General features: G+C 43.0%; 1 protein-coding gene across 3 annotated transcripts in view; it reads left to right on the top strand.

Annotated features, from left to right (window-relative positions):
- The window catches only part of LOC307211718 (uncharacterized protein), a 71,447-nt gene that overhangs the window by 42,190 nt on the left and 8,087 nt on the right, over positions 1-21,170 (top strand). Inside the window, exons 2-4 of one of the 3 annotated variants that reach the window (XM_079968623.1) lie at positions 11,542-11,635; positions 12,275-14,019; positions 19,678-19,774. In XM_079968623.1, coding sequence (XP_079824749.1) covers positions 12,467-14,019; positions 19,678-19,774 — 1,650 coding nt within the window. In that variant the 5' untranslated portion in view covers positions 11,542-11,635; positions 12,275-12,466. Of the gene's footprint in view, positions 1-11,487; positions 11,644-12,274; positions 14,020-19,677; positions 19,775-21,170 lie in introns of all 3 variants that reach the window. The other 2 variants (XM_079968621.1, XM_079968622.1) reach the window with 2 other exon arrangements.

Below are 21,170 nucleotides of genomic sequence, written 5' to 3'. Positions count from 1 at the left end.
TGGGTCCACACATTCAGGTGTCAGTTATTAACTAGTACGTATTCAGTAAACAAGTGTAGAGAAATCACGTGCATGTGTGCATGCATGTGTGATGCAATCCACTCCACTCAGGGCTGTCTTATGCATATGCGGTGCTGGGGTGCAAAGATCTGCCCGGCGCCCCCCCCCCCCGCTGCCCAGTCCCAGGCGCGCAGGAGGGCAGAGCCGGCTGGCTGCCTCAGTGTCTCACTGGCTTGGTTGCCCCTGAACTCGTGGCGCAGAGCCACCCTCAGCAGAACAACCTGCTGCAGTGCTCCGACCAACGGGCTCTCGGCCTGGTTCTCCTGAGAGCCCGGCGCCCGGGTGCCCTGCACCCCTAGTGCCTAAGGGTAAGATGGCCCTGAATCCACTGTTTGCTTAAGGCTGGGTTCCACACCTCTTTTTGAATCAGGCAGTTTGAGTGCTGGGTTCTTTTAGCATTACTGTTGGGCAGCAATGGGGAATCTCTGGCTCACCAGGCCATTTTGTCCAACTTCCCAAGCAATACCCACCACACTACATCTGTGGGCGGGTAAAGATGTGGCTCTCTGTCAAAAGCAGAATTTGAAGGCGCTGCTGATCAGCTCATGAGTGTGTTCAAAGGCACAGCAGAAATTTGCAAGCCCTGTGCCTTTTAATCCTCACCATAGACCCCGTGGCATAGGAAGTGACAAGAAAAAAGTTGCAGCTACAGAAGTGGCAACCAGATACCTCTCATCCTGGGACTTGGCTGCTCTTAGGTCGTGTGATACTTGTGTTTTAAGTATCCCTCAAGACTTAGAGCTCGCTCAATCCAAAACCAATATCTGCTGGGATGAGGGAGTTTGAATTTGGCATACAGTGGTGCCTCGCAAGACGAAAAGAATCTGTTCCGCGAGTCTCTTCGTCTTGCGGTTTTTTCGTCTTGCGAAGCAACCCTATTAGCGGATTAGCGGCTATTAGCGGCTTAGCAGCTTAGAAAAAGGGGGGGGGGAGCGAAAAAAATTGCAAGACTCGCAAGACGTTTTCGTCTTGCGAAGCAAGCCCATAGGGAAATTTGTCTTGCGAAGCGCCTCGAAAAACGGAAAACCCTTTCGTCTAGCGGGTTTTTCGTCTTGCGAGGCATTCGTCTTGCGGGGCACCACTGTATCTTGTGCTCAGCCAGTGGAACTTGCGCCGGTTGTCTATCATAAGGGATAAACTGCAAGAGCATTAGAGAAGAGTGGATTAAATAAATCAATAAAATAAGTAATAGCTGCTGTGGGGGAACCTTTGGCCCTCCAGATGTTACTGAATGACAATTACCATCAGCCCCTGCAGGCATGGCCGATAGCCAGCTGTGATGGGAGTTGTAGTTCAGCAATATTTGGAGGGCCATAGACTGCCTCACACCTGTTTTACTAGTATGCGCATGCACACACCCCATGTGCCTACCTGACTGTTTCCCATGCCCTCTGTCACAATCCCTTTTCTATACCTACATGTTTGGACATTTGCTGATTGATACCCTTTTTTAAAAAATGACAAAAGTAAGTTAAAAGGCAGGGAGTATCATCAAAGGAGTTTAGTTAGTCCTTTCAACCCATCTGTGTGCAAATACTGGCCTTTCCCAAAGGGTCCCTGGCTTTTATGATGGCTTCGCTGGAACTTCCCTCTATCTAAAGTCTGTGGGTCAATACAGTGGTACCTCAGGTTAAAAACTTAATTCGTTCTGGAGGTCTGTTCTTAACCTGAAACTGTTCTTAACCTGAGGTACCACTTTAGCTAATGGGGCCTCCCGCTGCCATCCTGAAGCAAAGTTCTTAACCCGAGGTACTATTTCTGCGTTAGCAGAGTCTGTAACTTGAAGCATCTGTAACCTGAAGCGTCTGTAACCTGAGGTACCACTGTAATGTCATAGCAACAAGAAGTCATTAAGTGGGACACTGCCTATGGGGAAACCCAATTCTGCCAAGTCTTGGGCTCCTGTTTCAGAAATCCTGAGCTCTTCTGCTCCGTGAAAGATCCTAAAGTCCATCAGCTGTCATAAAGTAACCGTGCAGCCCATTTCACAGAGCCATGCTGCTTAACTGAGGGTTGTTTTCCCCCTTTCTCTCTCCTCAGTTCAGGCTCAGGTTTAGGGTGCTCAGTTCCCAAAACAGGCACAGCCACCTTTACACGTAATGCTTGCCAAAGCAGATAAAAAGCTGTAAGTTTTTCGGAACAGTGCAGAGCTGGGCAATGTGCCACAAAATATGGTTCCTCCAGAATAATTTCATTCAAAACGTTTTCATGTTTAAAAGTAAAATTATGTTCTAATTAGGAGGCAGAACACTTGTAAAGGTTAGGCAGGATGACAGAATAAAATTACAATGCATGTCTTGCTGCTCCATTTAATTTCTTGCTCCTGATCTTAATTAGGGAAGGCTGTTTTCACTGGCCACGTTACTGGGGGGTGATTCCTAGGATCTGGCATAGGAGGCTGCCAGCTGGCATGCCCTCCTGCCAGGAACCCCAGATCAGGCAAAGGGCACGTGGCTTTTTTCCTTCCTGCAACATCCTCAGTCACCAGGACAGGAGGCAGAGTTCGCAGTGAGAGTCAAGACTGCATGGTGGTTGCTGTGGGGCATCCTGCTAGCAGCTTCCTTTCCTTATGTGGTAAAAATGGCAAAAGAGGAAACAGGGGGAAGGACTCTTCCTCCTCCTCCTCTCTCTCTCTCTCTCTCTCTCTCTCTCTCTCTCTCCTCTTCCCTCCCGTTTCTAGACCAATCTTATCAGGCCACACCAGTGACATATAGATTTAAATGAACCAATTGCAACTCTCATTTTTCAACAATAGGTTTCTCCTGCCATCTGTACAGCAGACACGTGGATGGGGAAATACGCGTTGTCAAGAGGCAGTGACTAGCTAAGCTAGCAACGCAGTGTTCTAGGAATTGTGCCCCTTGTGCATTTCACAGCTCTGGCCCCACAAAGTCAACCAGTGGGCTTTATAGCTAAATGGGGATTTGATCCTTTTCGACCGGTTCCTAGTCCAGCGCTCTAACCACTGCACCATGCTGGCAACCTCACTTCTCTCCCCCCCCCCCAAAAGAATCCTAATATTAAACTGAAGGGTGTGTGATTTTCATCAGGACTGTAGCATGCATGTGGACGTTTTCCCCATGCCTGGTGTGTGTGGAGGAAGGAGAGTTATTGAGAAGGGAAGAGCAAAACCTTCTCCCAGCACTGCAGTCTTGATAAAAATGCGCTTGCACACTCACTCATACACAAAATTTTACTATTCATTTTCTTTTCTTAAACCACACATGGTTTCTAATAATACCGTTAAAGTAGCATCTAATTTACTCTTTAATTTCATGCATCAGCAAAACCCTTAAAAGCTTATCTTCACTGTCATACCAGTGTTTAATAGACTTTGGGAGTGAAGATCAGTAGGGGAACGGGCTTGCACAATTCTTGATTTGTGTTACCTTGGTATTTGTGTGCTGCTTTTTCTAACAACCAAGCTGAGCCCAAAGCAGTTCGAAACAGTAACCAATCCTTAACCAAATAAAAAGCAGCATTTTGATCACAATAATCAAATCAGCATTTACGGTAACATATTATAAATAAAGAATAACAATTCAATAAAAGCAAATTTAGTTCTACAAAAATCTGGCACTTGGCTGCATTTCTGTCATTTTTTGTTATGGTCAATTTTACCCACAGATAATGTCCAAAGTTGATCTTTTTCCATTTTTAATTTTTTTCTCCTTCTGAAGAATTTTATTATTATTATTACATATTTCAACACAATAATTTTAACAAAAATACATCATCAAGCCAGATTTTTTCATAGTTGTTTTTATATAAGTTTATATTCCTTGATGTTAACCAAATCCCTAGATACTTAACCTTCCTTCTGAAGACTTTGGAGAGCTTGCAGCTTTGAAGTAATAGCAAAATCTATTCCCACCAAAAGCAGTTGGGTGGATGGGGTTAGTCTGGGAAAATCCAAGAAAAGTTTCTTCCAGTAAAATGTTCAGCCTTACTTTTGGGTATTTTTTTTAGGAAAGGGGTTAGGTGGATAGAGGAAGAATCACCCATTTGTGCATTGAGAGGAAGACCTGGGATCTGGCTCTGGGGTCAGTCATAGCATTAAGGTTGTCAGATTTTCTGCCAAGGTTGTGGGGGGGGGGAGTGTAAACTTAGCTGACTCTGTTCCTGCACCCATGCCTGAAATGCCTTTTCTTGAGTCACAGATGCAGAGAGCTTAAGCAGACTTAATTTGTAGGGCAATTCGGATTGTCTCAATGATGCTATTGCCAAGGGCACTGATCTGTGGCACATCTCCCAGGTAAACTGCTTAAGAGAGAAAAATACAAGAATGCTGATGAGTTCTTCATTTCATTAAATTAAACAGCAGCATGCTGATAGAGGTAACCAAATTTTGTGATTATTTTACGATATGCCCATTGCAATTTAAACAAATCCATTACCCAACTTGTCAGAAGGTCTTTTTGTGTAAACAAGCTCCCTTGCATGAGAGACGTTTTGGGGAGACTCAGAAGGACTAAATTATATGTGACGTAAAGTACTTAATTTGGTGTGGTATGTATATTTAAAAAAACCAAGATAAAACCCAACAGCAACAACTGTAAATCATAGCTACCAAAAAAGGGCAGAATAAGAATAGCAACTGCAGAACCCTCTTCCCCACACCATAGTCCCAATAAAAAAATCACCCCCTGAAGCTGCTATTTGCAGTTGTTAAAAGATATACACCAGAGGTAGCTGAATTGATGCCCTCCAGATGTTGTTGGATCACAACTGTCATCAGCCTTAGACAGCATGGGCAGTGATTAGGAATTATGGAAGCTATAGTCCAACAGCATCAGGAGGACACCACACTGGCTACTCTTTATATATTCTATGCCAAGCTGTGCTTTTAATGTCACATTTAGTTTGTCCCTAAGGATGGTAGGGTACCACTTTACCTCATATTTCACCACACATCTGCCACTTATCAGTGGTTTTTAAAAAAAATTGTAACAGAATGGTACAGGTGACCACGTTCACCCCAGAACAGTTTGACTATCTGTACAGGTTTTTTTTAAATAACTGCCACAATGTTGGTGTCTCTTACCAAGGGTAATGGAACAGTGCTTAATTCTTAAATTATTGGCAACATATAGGTTCTGCGCAGTAAATGGGAACTGGATTGGGAACTGGGCTCTTTTATAATTGTTTACTGGTGAGTCTGGCAGTTAGACATTGTGCTAAATATGCTCTTTGCTCAGTCCCAGAGACAAACTAAGATAGTAGAATGATCCATGGCTTTTCTGCTAGTTCGGTTATGAGACTCCTTTTATGTTCTCAAATATCTGATTACTGGAAACTATACTGAATAATAGGTGATGAGTGGATTGCTGTTCAGTTGCTGACCGGAAGGTTGGGTGCAAGCTACCATCCACTCATCTTAGGGACTCGGATCTAGATTTCTTTTCTTCTCCTGAAGCTAATCAGTTGTATATGGCACAGTATACATACACATTGCATTGCATCAGCAGGTATGGTAGAATTAGAAGTTATTAATAAATATCCAGTTTGCTTATACCCGTGGATGTTAACAAAAAATCCATACATCCATACTAAAAATCCATAAATCGTGGATGTTAACTAAAATCCATACATGATGGTAAATAAAATGACATTTTAAAATATTTTATATTTGCTCACTTAGAAATCTGCATGATTGCCATTTTACTGTTACAGATAGGTAGCCGTGTTGGTCTGCCATAGCCAAAACAAGATAAAAAAATTCCTTCCAGTAGCACCTTAAAGACCAACTAAGTTAGTTCTTGGTATGAGCTTTCGTGTGCATGCACACTTCTTCAGATACACAGTATATCAGCAGAATCCTGATAAGTCTCAGCTTTAGAATGAAATACTAAAGGCCAGGGTGGGGTGAGGGGCTGAATGTGATCAAACTGCTTCATCCAGTGCCCTGCTAGGCACTCAGACTGGCAATAAGCAGTTTTGCACTCATCAGCCGTTTTCTGTTTTTGTTTTTATTTTAAAAACTTGATTTCTCTCCCATTGTAAACAAGTGGAAAGGATTTAACCATGCCAGCTTGGGGGCATTTGGGGGGGACTGTGAAGGTGCTAGTTTCTTCAGATCCAAACCTTACCCTGGTTCACCCCAGCAAACTCCCAAATACTCCCTCCTGGTGCAAGAGTGCAACTGTTTTGCAGACTTGTTGTCCCATTCAGTCTTTCTGAAAAGCTTTGGGGTCAGGCACAACCAAAGCACAGGCCAAACCTCTGTCCGAAATGGTGCCTCATTCCCAGCAAAGAAACAAGCTGCTCAAGTAAAATTCAGATGGCGTTACAATGCTTGGATATGGGCGATGCCAGAACCCTGCTGCCTGCTAACCACCCAGGGATGTCTTTGGAGCTGAGACAATGTCCCTCCTACTGATGTTGAGCATGCTGGAGACTTTGCATGTCAACCGAGAAGCAGTGTTTACCAGAAGTGAAGACTTGGAACTACTGGAGAACTTGCTATCCAAATGGCACAGTCATCTTGCCTGCTTTATCTGCAATAAAAAGCTAACAGTATCCCCAAAGTGATGTCTGAGAAATGAAAGTCTCATGATGCTGATCCAAAGGTTACAGCCTCCATATGGAGGCTGCCTGAAACCACTCTTCTGCGATGTTGCTCCACAAGAGGGCTGTGAGCCAGGCTGGTGTTTGGAGCCTGAATGCTTTGGAGGTTATTTTATGGACTGGTTGCACCCATATAGAACCTGCTCATGCCATAGGATCTGCCTCAGAGGTGCTATTGCTCTGGTCCACCATTAAAGAAGATCAAGCTGTTGGGTACCATGGACAGGGCCTTTTTAGTGATGCGCCTGCATCTCTGGAATTGCTTTTCTTAAAAATGTTTTGTAGCCCCTCTTAGGTGGTTCTTAAATGGACTCCAAAGGCCTTTTAATTTCGTTGAGCATCTTTTGGCTTCTTGCTGCTTGCTCTTTACTTATAAAATCTCATTAAAGGTTACATAAGGCTCCTTACAATCCTCTGCCTACCTGCATTGCTGGTGGTCCTGTCTGTCTATCTATTGATTGATTGATTGATTGATTGATTGATTGATCAATCCACCCACCATGAAGCAATGTTTTCACTCACCTTGTGCTGTGATTCACATGGAGTTAAACAGCATGCATTTGCAAATGCACATTGGATCATTGATGTCAACCAGTTCCATGTGTACTGTATCACACGATGGCATGACCAAAATTGTCTGCCTAGGAGGGGGAGATGCATTAGGAGATATGCTTCACTCTGTATAACTTCTGTTTCTTGATATCAGATACTTTAAAACATATGTGCTCTCTCTGCTAGATATATAGGTTAAATATCTAGGAGAAGGGCCATAAAATTGAGGGCTCCCTGCTGGATGCTTTTAAGTGATGCTGTCCCACTGCCAATTTACTGCTGAGATTTGAGAAGCATCAATTGTGGGAATTAGAGAGGTACGAGACCAGGCACACTTTATCTGCCCGCTGCTAGCCAATGCTGCAGCAAAGCCAGCTGCTCTGGCCTCTGCTCCTTACATTCTGCTCCCCAGAGTCATGTTTGGCATTATGTCACAAGGTGCTTTGTTCTCTACTAATTGGGAGCTATTATTCCAGGAAGTAGATGATAGAGGGAGGTGCAGGGTAATGTGCCGTGGAACTGCTCCCCCCCCCCCAGTCCCTTGGGCCAGTGCCACATTTAACCATGTGGAATGCAAGAAGGGAGCAGGCAGAGGTGTCAACTGAAGTGGAAAAATGCAAGCAAAGCAGTTTTCTCCCAGGCATGGAGTCAACCATCTCCTCTTTGACAATCTAAGGAACCCGCTCTCCAGAATCAAAACGCTGTGTTAGCTAATCCCTACAGGAGCAGAGTGAACAACCTGTGCTGCAGTTTTTTAATTTTTGCCATTGCTTTGAGATGTGCCTATTATCATTGGGCGCCTGACATACCAGTTTAGCTCAGGTCTGTGGTGATTTTGTAGGCTGCCTTGCTCCTTTTATAAGTCCTTTCCAATTTGTGCTGAAATATTTCTCTCTTTCCACTCCCCCCTCTCCCCTCCTACCTCTCTCTTCCTGTCTTGTTTGTCTGTTTTCATCCTCCTGATGTTCCCACTAATTCTAATAAAGCTGGGCCAGGCAGGCAAGCAGGAGGCAGACTTGGGAGGAAATAATTTATTCCAGTGAGGCATAATCCTCTAAATATGTCAGATTCTTTGCTGTGGTGCGGGTGGGGAGGGATTTTGAATAGAATAGAAGATGGGCAGCAGCTTTATGAGCCAGCAAAGTACAGTACAGTGTCACTGGAATGGAAGTCATTTAAACCTGTTTCAGTGATTTTGGTGCTGGTGGTGTCAAATCTGTCCTGTACTAGGTTCAAGGGGAGATGGGGAAGAAATAATGGTCTGTGGGCAGGAGTCCTGTTGCTTGCCGAGTGCTTGTCAAAGAACAGTGTGTTTGTGGTGTGTGTGTGTGTGTGTGTGTGTGTGTGTGTGTGTTTAAACAATTTTTGAGTCAGGCGAATTAGCAAATGTTATGTAAGCAGTGAGATTTATTTCTCCCAGGAGTCACGTGGATTGGTGTAGCAAAAAAACTCTGACTGGTGTCCACAGAGGCTTATCAGCTCTGGCTAAGCTATAGGACTCATTCAAACCTTCAGTTTTTTAATATTATTATTCCGTTTATACCCCACCTTTGTTCCAAGGAGCCCAGAGTGAAATACATGGTTCTCATCTTCCCCATTTTACTCTCAGAACAACCCTGTGAGATAAGTTAGGCTGAGAGGCTGTGTCTGGTCCAAGGTCACCCAATGAGCTTCATGGCTGGGTAGGGATTTGAACCTCAGTTATCTCAGGCCTTGATACAGTCATCTTGCAAATTAGCCCAGGCACAATTGCATCCCATGTGAGAAGCTTACAGAAGCTGGGACATGATCTGCTGTGAAAGGGTTCTTAAAATCTGAAATCTGGGGAGATGAAGTGACATAAGAGGTCTGCATGCACATATCTACACCACTTGAATTACCCTCATTTGATGGAACACAGCTAAATGTGCGAACTGATTCAACCGAAAAGAAAATTTAGGTGACCTTTCATCTTCAGTGTTCTGAAAGTTCTCTTGTGTAATGACTCATTCAGGCATGGAGATTGGCTCCAAATGTGGTCCAGTGAGGAACATGAGCTCCAAAGTGCATGGGCAAGAGACGTCTGCAAGGCGGTTTGTAAGAAGCCAGGTAGTATTCTTAAGCTCCTCAACAGTCTGTAAGTTATTAGTGATTAGCCTTGGAACTCTACCACAGCAACAGCAGGTATTCAGCAGCTTTACAAATTTATTGTCAACTGTCCTTGATATTCAAAGCACAAATCACACAGCAAGCCTTGCCACATCTAAACATATCCAGGCAACTTCTTAGGAAGTGAAGAAGCCCTCATACAGGTGGTTCTTTTCTGGACCTTCTGGTTAGATGGGGGTTCTGAATTCTATTGTCCATTGCTTGGTTTAGGATGAAGTCCTTTTTTTCTTTGTTTTTCATTTTATACGCACACAAACATAAAACTTACACGTTTACAACTAAATGCAACAATGATGAGAAAAAAGGCCTTTCCCTTGCAAGCTCATTATATTATAAACTCTCCAAATGCAATTCATCTGACAGACTGATGCGGTTTTTTGTCAGGTGTATTCTGCAACATGTCACTGACGCAGCAGTAGTGCATTAGTAGTGGATATATATTGAACCTTCCACACATCAATCTCCTGTCCAGCTCTATATGCTTCCCCAATGTTATTGCATTATTGCTGCCTGGAGGGGCACTGTAGCACAACAGTCTGGTTTCATGATTAATTTTGATTGATTTTACCTACTGTATGCTTTTTGGAACGTGTATGTATACGGCTTCGAAAGCTTGGTGATTAAGTGGTGTAAAAATAGCGGAAATAAATAAAAGCAGGACAAAGATAAAATAAAATAAACCAGGACATTTTTTTGTATAAAAAGTTGTAGGATTTCAGCAGGAAAGTTATGGGACATGCTGTGACTGGGAACAAAGCAGTATTTCCACCCCAAATCATTTTCAGGTGCAAACAATGTTAAAAGTGGGATCGTGTATAATGGCTTGATATCACAACGAGCAAACAAATAATCATGAATGCACCATCAACATGACATCTGGAGTAGCCAAGAATCTCAAATTTATATCAGCAACTAAAAGGCTTAAAATAGTTCCAAACTATATTCTGTTCCATTTGATTGGTAAAGAGCAGGGCTTTTTTTCAACGGAACTGAGTTCCAGCACCTTTCAGGTGGGTGCCAGTGCCATTATAAGAGAAGGAGGGAGGCATTCATGGTGAGTTCCTGTACCTCTTTTTCTAGAAAAATAGCACTGATAAAGAACAACCAAGTTTTCTCAAAGTGTTATTTTCTGATGTCTTCCTCCTTTTAATCATAACATCACAGTAAGCTCAGTGAGGTAATGTGCCATGTTTATTAAACCACTCTTGTTCAGTTGGCATTATCTGAGTACGCTCACAGTACACTGAGTTGTTGTTAGCTTCTTCCTTTTTTGCTGTACTTAGCAGGTTTCTTTTCCAATTACAATGTTCTGGGTGTATAACATTTTTAAGATATCCTAGAAGAATTTGCAACAGACTCACTGGTATATTATATAAAAAATCATATTTTGCATAATATTAACAATTTCCCCTCATAAACTCCTGATTTTCTTTCTACCTAGGTACACACATATAGCCTGCTTTATGTTTTCAGCATGTCTTGCTGACATTTGGATAGATTTTTGTGAGGTGGTGCAGAATCAAATGCCATCAGCATGACTTCTTATTAAAAATTACTTTTATATTTACACAAAGTGATATGCCAAATTATTTGAAGACAAAGAACAGCAGGATAAATTGGACATTTATAAAGTTTTTCAGACCTGGTATAAACTCGGGGGGGGGTGTAGATTTTCTGTTTGGTTTCAGACTGAATGCTGATAGTGTTGCAGCTGTGTTAAGCATCTATTAGCAAATCACTGTGACAACACCAACATGCCAATTCACATAGTCCCAGGAGCATTATTTTAACGTAGTGGGAAAAATGAACACACAAATGCATAAGTGCAAGTGTGTATCTATTATTATTTTTAAAAATAAATTTAAGTCAGAGAGACCATACGTACTGACTCACTGACATATCTAGCACTTGGCTTGCTGGTGTGTCTATAGTTTGCACAGCACCAGGTTCACACTGTGGGAGAAGAACTCACAGCGACTGCTTCAGTAGCTGCAATTTGCTGGGAGTAATTTCCATTGAATCTATAGAATCGTATTATGAAACTTCTTCACTGGCAGATTCCCACCTCCCTCTATGCCAGTGCTGCTCTGTGGTGAGCCATCTTTGTTCTCTGCTAAACGTTCACCTCTCGTGCTGTCTTTATTCTGTCTTTCCTGGCAGATCAAGTTGTACCCTTTGATCACACAAGAAATGCTTCTTTGCCGTTACCTGCAGCCTTCCCCAGAGAGAACAGCAGAGGAGAAATAATTAAAGCATGAAGAAAATCAGGCATCTCAAAACAAGCCCTCCTAGGCTCGGAGACGACCAGGTGAGGTAGTGAGCGGATAAGAGAAAATAACCTTGGGGAAAACATGGACATCTTATTCATGCAAACTGGGGATGCTCTGCAAGGCTTTACATTATTATTATATTATTATTATTTTTTTTTTGGGGGGGGGGAAATCATATGCAGGTGTAAGTACTCTAGTACAAAATCCATATACATCAGAAAGAGCCCGTGTGGGGTAGTGGTTCATGTAGTGGGCTTGCTTGTAAGAAATGCACATTCACACGTTTAGCCACAGAGAGAAGTTTTAAGGTAGAAAATGAAATAATACACTGCATGCTTCCATGAGGTTCCTGGGGTGATGCTGAGAGAATAATTTCCCCACTCCTCAATCTACCTTTTCACTAACCATGTGAGGTAGGCTAGGCTGAGAGACAGTGATTGGCCTCAGGTCACCCAGTGAGCTTTATGACCAAGTGGGGATTTGAACCGTGGTCTCCAAGGTCGTAGTCCAACACTCTAACCACTACACCACACCACACAGAGCATGCTGAACAGCTGTAAAGTCAGAGGTAGTGGGTGAGCTTCACTTTTGGTTACTTCTGTGATCGTTGGCTGCCCGTCTTCTCTTTGGAAGCTGTGTCTCTTCTGTAAGCTCCCTTTTCTTCTTTGCATCATCAGGTGTTCTCCATCCACACGTGCTCTCACAGTGGAGATGTGCCTGCTCGTTGATGTGAGCACCCAGATAGCACAGCCCTGCTGTCTGTGGCTAGGACTCCTGAACAGCATCTGAGCAGTCCGACAACTCCTTCCTCCTCTTGCCCTCTTCCTTCAAAAAGCATCAGCCTGTTAGATTGTCCGCGTCGATTTGCTATGACATACATCAGCGTTGATGAGAGGCAGGAACACTGTCGGGTAATTTTGAGCTGCCAGAATAATCAGCTGTATGCACAACATGGCTTAAAGGATTTCTCAGTTAGCAGCATGCATCCACTGAAGAACTTGGACGCTCGCATTTTTACTGGGGACTTTAATCCTGTGAGCAAAGCAGACAGCACTGCAGGGGCACATCTGTATCGAAGTGTGGAGAATCTACACTGGGCCACGGGGGCTGAGCCGCATTGCCATCCCCGCTACGGAAATGTAGACAAAGAATTTGTTGTCCGTTACAAAGCCACAGCTAATTGGTCAAAGTGTTCTGCGGAAGGTACTCCATCCCCCAGCTCACCTGAATGCTGCCGACACTTCCCTCTCACGTTGGACAGAATTCCACCTGCAGCGCGAGACGTCACCCTTCCTCCTTGTGCCAAAGTGCCTCCGTGGCTTTTCTCCTCCGTCGACGGGGATGCCAAAAAAACCCTAAAGGAAAAACTTCGAATTCACAGTAGTAAAGCTGCAGAGATCTGCAAGCCTCTCAGACCTCAGGTTTCCTTGAATGACCTGGTTCCAAGGGAATGCTCTGAATGCCGGGCGTGCCAGCAATATAAGAACGGTTGTTCGGTGAACTGTTGCACCATATTTGTGCAGCATGCCACCCTCACTCACGGGCCATGGACAGCTCTGGGGAGTCATCGGCCTTGCTTTTCTCGCCGACTAACAAACCCAGAAGACATCAAGCAAGAAGCTCGGAGAAGGTTGCAGATCAGGAGACAGAACAGCTCGCCCAACTTGACTCTCCATTGTGCCAGTGATGGCCAGGACATGGTCAAGTCCCAAACGACTGGATCCTTAAAGGGATATGAGGGGGAAGGAGACACCAAAAGGATTTTGGAGCTGAGCAAAAAAGGGGACTTCAAAGAGAGACTCTACATTCCAACTTTTGAAGAGTTCAAGCGGATGAGAATCAAGGAGACATGTTTTCTCGGTGGCAGCGGTGACGTGACAAAAGATGTGAAGGAAGGAACCCAAAAGTTGGAAGAAAAAAGAAATCAGAACCCTTGTTCAGGTGCCCAGCAAATTCTTGCCAAAGAAACGGTTGCAACGATAGATTATTATGATGATGTGTTTCATGAAAATACCCAGAGCACTTCTGGCCTTGTTGGCTATCAAGATAATTCATCTACATGGGACAGGAGCTTCTGCCTGATGAACATGCCTATGGCTAGGGACAAGCGCTATGAAGTGCCAACTTCAGATAGAATCCCGGTCCCCATTTGTTCGAGTCCAATTCCAAGACCACCTCTACAGTCTGCTGCAGCCCTTAGGGAGGAGGGAGGGAAAACTTTTGCTGAAGGGGAGTCTCAGGGATTGAATGCAAGACAACTAAGCGAAGTCCTCCACCATGCTGGACAGCCAGTGGTGCCTGAAAACCAGTCTTCTTGCTGCCCATTGCTATTAGAAGCGACAGATATATCCAGCTATGGAGCTAAACTGCAGAAAATGAAGGATGAATTTATAGGCTCTGCACTGGACCTCATTAAGAAGAGGTAACCAACTCTGTTAGAGTTCTTGAGAGCAATTTCAGTTTTTGGGTACTTATAAATGCACTTTCAAATTTAGCTGCATTAAGTAATTTATAGAATTTCCTTGCTGAATCAGTATGCTGCAGAGGTGTAATAATTTGCACAGACACTTACGCCATTAATAGCTTTCCCCCTTTTGACCTGTGGGGAGTTCCTTTCTTTGAGGTATCAGGCAGCTGTAGGGAAAGAGACAGTGTTGGGGCTGTGTTAATTTGTGCAGACATTTTCCCATATGCCACTTTGGGAGAACTGATGAAGCTGGGGTTTTTAACTAACTGCTATATCTGATGTCAGGAAGGAGTTTGCCTAACAATCTAGAAGGGTAGTCTGGGGATTGTGGAGAGGTGGGAACTCCCTCTGCCCTGGGGGGGGGTTGTGTTTGCTCTGTTCCTTGAGGCACTGAAATGACTGGTCCTCCTTGTTCATTGACACACATCTAGATCTTCACAGGGAGGGTTAATTATTGACTCTGGGCAGAAGGTTGGAGGAAATGTCAATCATGTGAATGGAGGTGACACAAAACATAATATTAAAGTCTGTGACCACTTGAAAACTGACTTTCAGGTGACTTGGGCAAATAATTCAAAAAATGCTGCCTTTTCTAAGCTATCAATGGTTATGGAGACCTAATATATTGGTAGATTTCCTGCAGTGTGTATTTGGGGCAACCTACAACATAAATCCTATGAGGGATAGTTTCCATGATGAGTTCAAGGCAGAGACTGAATTCCCTTGTTGGAACCATAAGCTTAGGATTCACTATTCTAGGGTCATACGGGGTGACTGAATGGAACCTTTATTGGTTTATATATAAAGATTTATGCTCTGCTGTATCACATCTACATTCACATATCATGATAAGTCAGATTTTCTGGCAGATTGTGGTTTATTGTAAATGAGCAGCATGCTCAATCACTCCCACCTCATTCCCCCCAGGCAGGATGAACAAACCAGGAAGTCTTGGCTTCCCATTACATCCAAGCTAGGAATCATGACTTGTTGCTCCCTAACAAGTCCACGTGTCATAGGCCAACAACTATGGCTTAAATGGCTTAAAGTTTGCTTGTAATCATGGTTTGTTTGTTTGTTTGTTTGTTTGTTTGTTTGTTACGGATCAACAAACCATGAACCCTGATTCAGATAAACTAGGAAGCCACAAACCATGAACCCTGATTCAGGTATACTAGGAAGCCAAGGCTTCCTAGTTTATCTTTCTGGTGCTAGGAGGGGAAAGAAGCAGTTCACAATAAACCAGAAAATCTGGTTTATCGATGTGCAAACATGAGGCAATACAAAATTTGAAAATTAAAGTAACAAACAAGAATGAGAACAAGAAAACTATAAACGCAACAGAAAATACATAATATACAGCCTGGTGAAACCCATCAGAGCAGCAAAAGTCAATGAAAGGGATATTCAAACATTAAAAACCACACAGGAGCTTGGAGACTGAGAAAATGCAGCCCTTTGGTCTAAAAAAATTGAGGCACTCTTGTCTGATCTACATAGAGATTCCATTGTCCCAAGTCCAGAAAAACGCCTCCTCCTGCTCAGGTGAGCCAGCCTCTGCTCTTGTAAGCCATGGGTTCTGCAAGTATGGGACTGAGATCCATCGCACAGTGCTATTTTCTTTTGTTCACAACATCCCTTTTGCCAGGCAGGGTCATAGTAATAGATGGACTTTATCAAGCTCAGTTTGCTTACATTCAGAGCTTTCTGAAATTAATTAATTGCTATGAAAAGCACAATGGTCATTTCAACCAGTTGCCAAGCTTCTCGCAACTTTGAGTCAAAAGCTTATGAGACCAAACAGTTTCCCTTTGAAATTGTAAAACTGAGAGCCATTATTTGCTCAAAACCCAGCTGTCATTTTCTTCCAGAGCTTTAGCAATCTCATGGAGGATTTTGTTTTGACGATGGGAGTTTCTGGCTCAGCGGCAGGGGTGTCACTAGATTTGAAAGGCAACATATTCTCAGGATTTGGCAGTGAAATGACAGGGTTGCAAGCCTTAGGTTCACTTCAGCAACATGTGGCGCTGAGGCTGCTTGAAATTGGGTCCTTGTGGCAGTTGCTCCATGGGGCCAGGTATTCATGTGCCTTGTCTTGCCGTGTGGATTTCCCCCATGCCGCATGATTTGACCCAGTGCTTGTTGTAAGAAAACCTCAGTAATATGAATAACATGGGGAGATCTGGTGTGAGGCCAGTCTGTAAGGTGAACAGTCAATTGTTTACATGGAGCAGCATCCTTTCAGCACATAAAATCATAAGAAGAGCACTGCTGGATCAGACCAAAGGTCCATTTGGTCCAGCATCCTGTTACCACAGTGGCCACCCAGATGCCTGCAAGAAGCCCACAAGCAGGACATTTTTGCAATAGCACTTATGCTGTCCAGCAACTGGTAGTGAGAGGCATACTGGAGGTAATATAGCCTTCATAACTACTGGCCATTGATACCCTTTTCATCCATGACAATTTTATCATTTCAGATTAAGTTAGCATTCATTCATGTGAAGTGGAAGACTTCCTGGGTTATTCTTGTCATTGGCTTCTTAAGATTCTGCTGGAATTTTGTGCGTGTGTTTGAATTACATGCAACACATCTGCCCTTTATTTCTGAACTTTCTTCCAAATGTAATTTACTCAGCACATTTATAAGCAGCTTAATGTTTTAATTCTGAGCCTCTAATTTGCAGTGTTTTATCTTCATGGAATAATCTAAAGCCTGTCATGAATTGTAGAGCATTTTTTTTTTACTTGAGCAAAAAAGAAATGGTTGAAAGCATGATGGAAAGGAGATCCTGATTTATTACCTGTTTTACCTTTTGATTGTGAATTGTATTTACCAGGCTTTCTGAGGAATCTGACTTCTGAAGACAGAGAAAGATGAAAACCTAGGGCATTATTAATAGTCAAGTCAGTGAAAGGGCAGAAAATCAGAGCATCCAGTATATAAGGAATTAAATAAATACAGGCAAAAATTTTACGATGACAGAGAAAGCAGTTAAGGAAAGAAAAGTCCCAAGGTTAAAAAAATAAAAAATAAAAATATTTGGATTTGAGCATATTAAAGTGCATGAAGTTGCTGGGCAAAATATTGTTTTCTTTCAAGGTCAAAACAGCAGCCAATGTCAAGGATGATATGCGGGAAGTGAGGAGAGGAAAAATTCAGCCATAACAGAAAGGTCCAGCTTATAGAGAAGATGGAGGAATGCTAGATGGCAGGGTGCCTCAAGACTGAAGTATTGCTCAGTGATTTAAGAGGTGGATAAAGATGGTTCCATAATAAAATCAAAGATGAAGTTGGACCATTTGGGATCTGCAGCAGTGAGGTAGTACGGTAAATAGGGTGGAGCCTTGGGAACATTTTTTTTTCAGTGAAGCAGGCAAATGGACTACCCTTCTCCAAAAACTGAAGCCAGTTACCATGTCTAGCAGAAACAAAAACAACACCCACCTCATAGACTGATCATCCTAGCTTCATTCGGATTAGGCACATCTCTGATTGAACCACCTCAGCCACAAATAGTTGCAGTACCATTATGTACATTTCCCCCCCCCCATCCAGAAATCTTCCATTACATTAATTCCTTGCTCTAATACCATATGGGAGAACTACTCTCACCTGGGAGAAAGAGGTAGAATAGATGCAAAAACAGTCAGCTAAGAGGCAGTGGAGAGGATATATATCATGAGAACTAATGTACAGATAAGAGCACTCCAGTATCCAATAAATATGGAACTGTGTGTATATGATTTCTTGAATATAAAGATAAATAACTTCCTGCAAAGGAAAATTCCCAGTAGTTTTAATATAATTTGCCATTTTGCATATCGCCTGAAATACCTACCGTACTCTCTCTCTTTCTCTGGAAAACTGAGGTGGTGTTCACAGTTCTGTTTATTCTACATCCAGTGTACTTCCACAGCTGGTTTGGGATGCAGGGCACACAGAATATTAGCCACATCTAAATCTTGTAAACACCTTCCCTACCAAGTGCCACCCAAAACATGCCAAACTCCACCACAACCGCTCCCTCCAAACCTCCTTTCTCAAACTCAACTCAAAGGCTCATGAGATTGCAGTTGCAAAGGCTCCTGGGATTGCTAGCCATTTTTTCTGCTCTTTTCACACCATTTTTGTAGTTCTTGTGCTCTTTTAGGACTGCTTTTGCCTTTTTCTTGCCTTTTTGAAGTTTAAATCTATTTATTTAATTGTTTCCCTGCACTGAGCATATACATGGCCATGCAAGAGTCAAACATGCGTAAGCGGGGAGATACTTTTACTGCATTTTGATGCCTTTCCTTCCAAACTAGCTTCAGTTGAGAAATAGAACAAGCTAGCTGCATTCTAAGCTGGGAATTTGTCCACAGTGTGTATAATATTGTGGGGCAGAAAGCGCTGTCATCCCAGTTAGGCAGAGCCATAGAGTTGGAGAACACCGAACTGGCATGGACTCCAACCTCCCTTTTCTTCCCCACAAGGCAGGATTATCCATGCACCAGCTCCTTACAGATCAATTCAGAACACTGTGCCACAAGCTGAAGCAGGAGTGAACAAGTCACACACCCCTGAGCTGTCTTCATATCAGATAATACCAAGCGATTCATGAAAGTGAGCCAACCCACAGGAATAATATGTATATAGATATTATCCAACGTCACTATCCAGAGTTGGTATAGTTACTCTGTTGTTGTTTTGTTAGATGATGTAATTTTTTTATTTTAAAAATGCTATATGAAGCAGCATAGAAACCAAAGATTCACTGTATATTTGTAAGAAAATGTGTGATGGGCCACACAGGGAATATTTATTTTAAAAGATGTATTTTGTGTTTTTGTATGAAGGGTTGCCTAGAGGACAACTATCTAGAATGGTATACAGTTCTTTAACACAGGTAGAAGGAAGGATACTGCAGTCTCCTGATGATTCACAAGATCCCCAAATGCAGTATATCAAATAAGCAAACCATACATTTTTGTGTGTGATTGACACCTGGAAATCTTAAACCCTTTCACCCATTACTATTGTGTGCCGAGTGTAGTGAACACTTCAAGTGAGCTACGTAAATGCTAAATATTATCTCTGTTTCTGCCACCGCTAATTCTGTATATGTGGGTGTGACTAGGTTTTGTCCTCTCTCTTCTGTCCCTCGGGGCTTGGATATACAGTTTCCTCATCATTTATGAATGAGAAATTATTCATGGTATCTGATAATTTAGGGGAGCACTTTCTTTCTGATGACAGAACAGAAAGTTGTCTCCTATCTTAGTGCAAATAAAACAACTAAGAGGGACGAGAAGCTTAAAGATTTCATGCACTTTAGATGCTGCTTTTATACAGAAATATTAAGGGGGGCAACCCTTTAAATTTACAAACATGTTTCATTAAAAAAAACCACACACACAGCCCTATTATCCACTGCATCATTAGAAGTACATTTATGGAATGGTATATGTAAGAGAAAGACGATATGAGGTGCTTTTGACTTCACAAGGTAGAAGACCTGTAGAATAATACACTGTAGCTTTAAAGATGCATTTTCCTCCCAACCCTTGGAGTTGGCTCTGGACTGCTGTTTGTGCAGGACATTAATTGGGGTGGTGTCCCTTTTTTCACAGCTGCAGTGGCGAAGCTACCCCTGAGCCCCCCTCCAAAGGATTATGTGAACTTAAGAAGGATGACCTCACTTTTGTGGAGGACTCGCATCAACCCACCGTGAGTTGCGTGGCCTGGGGCAGAAAGGGGTCTCAGAAGTGTTGGGTCAGGGAGCTGTAACTTTACTTGTTATGACAGCTCTCAGCTATTCTGCACCCCTGTCACTAATACTCTTCTGGCTCTCCTCTCCATGCCTTTTCCTCCCTCCCTTCTTCTACCTCTCCCCCCTCTCTCTCTTTCCTGTTTTCCCGCACCCCATCTCACCCTTCCTGCTTCTGGGTGACTGCGAGGAACAATCTAATGAATGAAGATACCTAAGGCACATCAGCACTACCATGCAAATCCAGCTAAAGTTACATGTGACTAAGGGCCCCTCCAGACTGGTGCATTTTGGAGGTGTATTCCATAGCGTGTCATTCATGCAGTAATAGTGCAATCGTGTTGGATTGACGCTGGACTGTCCACACATTATTCTCATAGCTGTCAACGTTTCCTTTTTTTAAAGGGAAATGCCCTTATTCCGAATAGGATTCCTCACAAGAAAAGGGAAAAGTTGACAGCTATGATTATTCTGCTTTATCAGGTGTTCTACAAATGTTTCCCCAGTGTTACTGCATATTTCCTGTCTGGAGGGATAATCTTGCTCTGCAGCAAAACAAATGCAGGACAAAACAAAAAACCTGAGACATTTGAGATATGAAAAGTTACAGGGTTTCAACAGGAAGCTACAGGCAACAGGAAGCTACAGGACATGCACCAATTGAAAAGTATGTTCACCTCAGAACGATGACACGTGCAAACAACTGAAAGCGGGACTGTGGATAACCGCCCCGATACCAGCATGAATATGAATCATCACCTGTGCGCAATAAGAAGGATATCTGGAGTGGCCCAAAGTACCGTTGAAAGCAATGGCTTTCAATATGCTTTCAATATGCTTTCAAATGTTAGCTGGATCGGGCCCAAAATTGGTTTGAGAGTTGTTTTATTATCCTAGCTTCACCCAACTGGAGCTTTGGGTGAACAACAGCTGCGTGAGGGTGCTCAGAGTAATCTGTGTAGTTTCTTCATGGAAAAGTGTTTCTTGATCGCTTGGTCATGACCCATAACAATGAAACCAGTTGGAAAGTGGTTTAAATATGTAGTATAGACATAAAGTTCCAGCCTTCAGAAAGCGTGTAAGGAAAGGCATAGGGAGGAATGCCCGTTTCATCCTCAGTCAAGCACTTACAAATCCAAATCATTGGGTTTGGATTGCAAACAGTGGTGGCAGGGGAAAGAGAGCTGTTGCCATCTTAACTGGAGTAAAGCTGCTGCTGCGATACACTGTTCACATATGGTTGCCCGTCCTGCCAACTCTCCCATACAGCCCGATAAAATACATGTTGCTTGCTGACACACACCCCAATATTAAACTATGTGCACATTTAAACAGCTGCACACAGATTTCATGAAC

The sequence above is a fragment of the Podarcis cretensis genome (genome assembly GCF_951804945.1).
Source record: "Podarcis cretensis genome assembly, chromosome: 1".
Taxonomy (NCBI): Eukaryota; Metazoa; Chordata; class Lepidosauria; order Squamata; family Lacertidae; genus Podarcis; species Podarcis cretensis.
This window is presented reverse-complemented; position numbering and strand designations above follow the sequence as displayed.